The 3,943-nt window shown below is 45.0% G+C and overlaps 1 protein-coding gene across 1 annotated transcript in view; it reads right to left on the reverse strand.

The window, feature by feature from the left end:
• Positions 1-3,455: 3,455 nt before the first annotated feature.
• The window catches only part of LOC117612482 (G-type lectin S-receptor-like serine/threonine-protein kinase At4g27290), a 9,154-nt gene continuing 8,666 nt past the window's right edge, over positions 3,456-3,943 (reverse strand). The window contains exon 8 of the mRNA XM_034341169.1: positions 3,456-3,935. Within this exon, the coding sequence (XP_034197060.1) occupies positions 3,618-3,935 (318 nt within the window). The 3' untranslated portion in view covers positions 3,456-3,617. The remainder of the gene's footprint in view (positions 3,936-3,943) is intronic.

Consider the following 3,943-nt stretch of genomic DNA (forward strand, 5'->3'; position numbering starts at 1 on the left):
GTAGAGCACGGAGAAACGAGTCCGTAGACACGGAGTAGACCCGAATCGGAGCTCTAACGAAGAAAATACGATCAAAATACCGCGAAGGGCAAAACGATAATTTGGAAAAGTCAGATTTTTATCTCTCTCTCCCTTCTCTCTCCTCATTTCTCACTCCTCTCTCTCTCTCTCTCTCTCCTTCCCCACGTGCGACGCCGTCGCCTTCCTCCCCTTTCAGTTTCAGTTGCCGCCGTCACAGGTCACGGCGACCCCCGCCGCTGGTGCCAGTCGAACCGTCTCGCCGCCGCCGCCTTCCTTCCCCGACCTGTCGCCGGCCTTGGACCGCCGTGAAACTGCCGGAAACTGGCGATTTCTCGTCGGATTTCATCCAAAGTTCATCTCATTCGTTCTCCTTCGTTTCTCCACCAAATCATTCGAGTGAGGCACCAGGAGTCCAGCTAACCCGCAGGAGGGACCTTCGAAGGGTCCAGCTAGCTCGGACCAGCTGCCGTAGAAGAAGGAAGGAAACCACCCGGGCCATCATCTTAGCTCCCGCCCCACCACCGAAGCGTAGGATCTCGTTGTAACTTTTCTTAGTTTTGTAAATTGTATAAAAAGGCTCTGATATCTGGTTGAACATGAGAAACTGGAGTTAAGATCTGTTGGTTGTGTTAATCTGGCAGTTGGTGTGTTATTTAAGACTGTTTGACAGGTGAAAGATTTTGGGTTTAGTCAAATTACAGGGGAGACTCTGCCGAATTTTCGGCAGAAGTCGGAGAAAAATTTTAAAAGAAATTGAAAAAGGGAAGGACCCGACCCAACCCAATTTCCGCTTTGGAATCCGGGCCGACTCCTGTGCGTGTCCGACACCCGGCGAATGTCGGGCACGGATGACCTTTTTACCCCTTCCCTAGAATAATAAACTAATAAACTGCTGGATAAAAAGAATTTAAATTAAACACCCTACCCCCGGCTCCTAGAAATACGTGCTTCTCATCCCAAGTTACTCCTACGCCCACATTATCCCTTTCAGACACTTGGACCAGTTTTGGAAGGTCCGACACTCAGCTAAGCGATAAACTGTCAGATTGGCCTACCCGGGCCCCGTGGGGTCCACGATCTCCGATGGCCAATCTGGGCTTCCCTGTAGGTTCCTCATAGAGAGGGAACTATGTTCCACGAATTCGGTCCGAAACGGACGGTCGGATTAGCCAAAATCGCGTTATCGCTTAAAATCCAAACCCTAGCCCCAGGGTTCGCGATTTCGGAGTATCCGGGACTCCGATTCGCAATTCGTCGAATCCTACGTGATCCTGAAATCACGTAGACTGACATATCCAAAATTCAGCGCGATCCAACGATTTAACGACACTACACCCACTGATCGCGCGATATGGAAAATCCGTTCGGGGCTCAAACGGACTCCGAATCGAGATCCGCGAAATCCTACGCGCTCGTGACGGCACGGGGACCTCAAAACTGTCCAGAGTCATGCCACCACCCTCGCCCACGCGCCGCCACACGCTCGGGCAGATCGGGTGTCCAAAGCGATTAGGGTTCGTCCAAAAATCTCGGAACCAAGACTCCAAACTCCTATCCTAGGTAAAACACCCCATTTGGAGTCACTTTTGTTCTTGGACATACCCCAAAAAGTGGCCGAAAATGGCCGATCACGGCGGCTGAAGTTCGGCCGATTTTCAGGTTGAAAATCGAGTGATCTAGAGATGAAATCGATCAAAACCCACCCAACCATCAGTTAGAGCATGAAAAATAGGTGAAAATTCATACCTCACTCGAATGATTTGGTGGAGAAACGAAGGAGAACGAATGAGATGAACTTTGGATGAAATCCGTCGAGAAATCGCCAATTTCCGGCCGTTTCACGGCAGTCCAAGGCCGGCGACAGGTCGGGGAAGGAAGGCGGCGGCGAGACGGTTCGACTGGCACCAGCGGCGGGGGTCGCCGTGACCTGTGGCGGCGGCAACTGAAACTGAAAGGGGAGGAGGGCGACGGCGTCGCACGCGCGGAAGGAGAGAGAGAGAGGAGAGAGAAATGAGGAGAGAGAAGGGAGAGAGAGAGATAAAAATCTGATTTTTCCAAATTACCGTTTTGCCCTTTGCGGTATTTTGATCGTATTTTCTTCGTTAGAACTCCGATTCGGGTCTACTCCGTGTCTACGGACTCATTTCGCCGTGCTCTACGCAATAGCGCAAGCGGAATTTCCAAATTCTTTTCCGATCAAAAAGTCAAATTTTCCCCCATTAAAATATGCGAGGGCAAAATCATCTTTTGGTTAGACTAAAGAAATCTTAATTTTAGATATTTTGGTTTGGGTTCTTACATTTAGCCCAAGTATGAATGATATGACCTTCCACTATACAATTAAAACACAAAACAACAGAGACATATCACGCAAGGGAAAGTGTAGGACCCCCTGACAGACTTATCTTAACAGAAGAAACATGCCTTTCTGACAATGTAAAAGCCAAGGCTGGCTCTTAGATGAAATTAGGGGAGGGCATCGGGATAGAAAAACCAAAACACCAAACCGGACCAAAAGAAAAAAATTGAAAAAAATCGGTTGACTAGAAAAGTCAACAAACCGGCATTGAATCGGACCGAACTAGTTCAAACTGATTTTGATTTTGGTTTTATGTCACTCAAAACTGAACCGGACCAAACTGGACCGGCTAAGTTAATTTTTAATATATATGTTAAAATATCAATTTCTTAGGCCCAAACCCAACTATTTCAATAGACCAACAAAAGCCCAAAGTTCTTTTCTCATTTCCCAAGCCCAACAAGCCATACTAAATACAAATATCCTAATCCTATTTCTTTTCTCATTTCCCAAACCCAACTTGTACTGATGGTTTACCTTCTCCCGTTATCAGTAACTGTACCATCAATCTCACCCCTTCCTTACCTTTGTCTCATGCGATCTTGGTTCCTAATATTCATTGCAACTTATTATATGTTGGTCATTTACTTGATACACTTAATGCGTTTGCTACTTTCTATTCTACACATTAATTGTTCTTTTCAGGATCTCATAACTCATGAGACAATTGGGCATGATAAACGGATAGGGGGTTGTATTACTTGACTTACCGATAAGATATAAGCTTTTCACTCTATAATTGACCAGTAAAATATATGTTTTTAACACTATAATTTACCAGTGAGATATAGGCCTTTCACTATAACTTACAGGTAAAATATAGGTTTTCCACTCTTTAACTCACTGGTACCTTTGGCCTTTGGGTGCTTTACAAGGCAAATTTGTATCTGTTGTGTTCTTTTTAGCAAGGATGCTATCAAATACTCAATTCAAGCAAAATCTTATTTTTCTCTCCAACTCATTGCCAATAATTTCACTTCGTCGTTCAGAGGGGTGAAAAGCCGAGAGAGTCAGAGAGAAAAATACGACGAGGGAGAGAGAGTAATTATTTGTAAAAACAATATAAAACAAAAGATAAAAAATGTAATCTTGGGTTTTATAAATAGGTGAAATGGTATTTTATTGAGGCTAGCAACACCAGCCATTAGATTAAATCGAACGGATGTAACAAGTTTGGACCTCAGGAGAGCAGCATTGTTGTCCCTAATATGCAAATATTTTATTAAAATAGGAACATCTATCGACCTTCTGCCAAACTAATGGTGACTGTATTGTTGGAAAAACTTGCAGGTGTTTGACCAGAAGAACTAACAGCAGCAGGTACGGAATTCTTGTGAGTTGAAAAGGCAGGTTCCTTGGAAGGTGGAAGTGATGTGGCTTCATTGGCCTGCAGCATACGAATTACAGAAGACATTGTTGGTCGATCAGCTGGAGCTTCTTGAACACACAAAAACCCTACATGGATACACTTCAAAGCCTCATCAGGGGGGCATGTTTCCCTAACTGACGCATCAATCACCTCCATTCCTCTACCTTCTTTCCACAATTCCCATGCCTAATTAA

This window comes from Prunus dulcis, unplaced genomic scaffold (assembly GCF_902201215.1).
Source record: "Prunus dulcis unplaced genomic scaffold, ALMONDv2, whole genome shotgun sequence".
Classification (NCBI taxonomy): Eukaryota; Viridiplantae; Streptophyta; class Magnoliopsida; order Rosales; family Rosaceae; genus Prunus; species Prunus dulcis.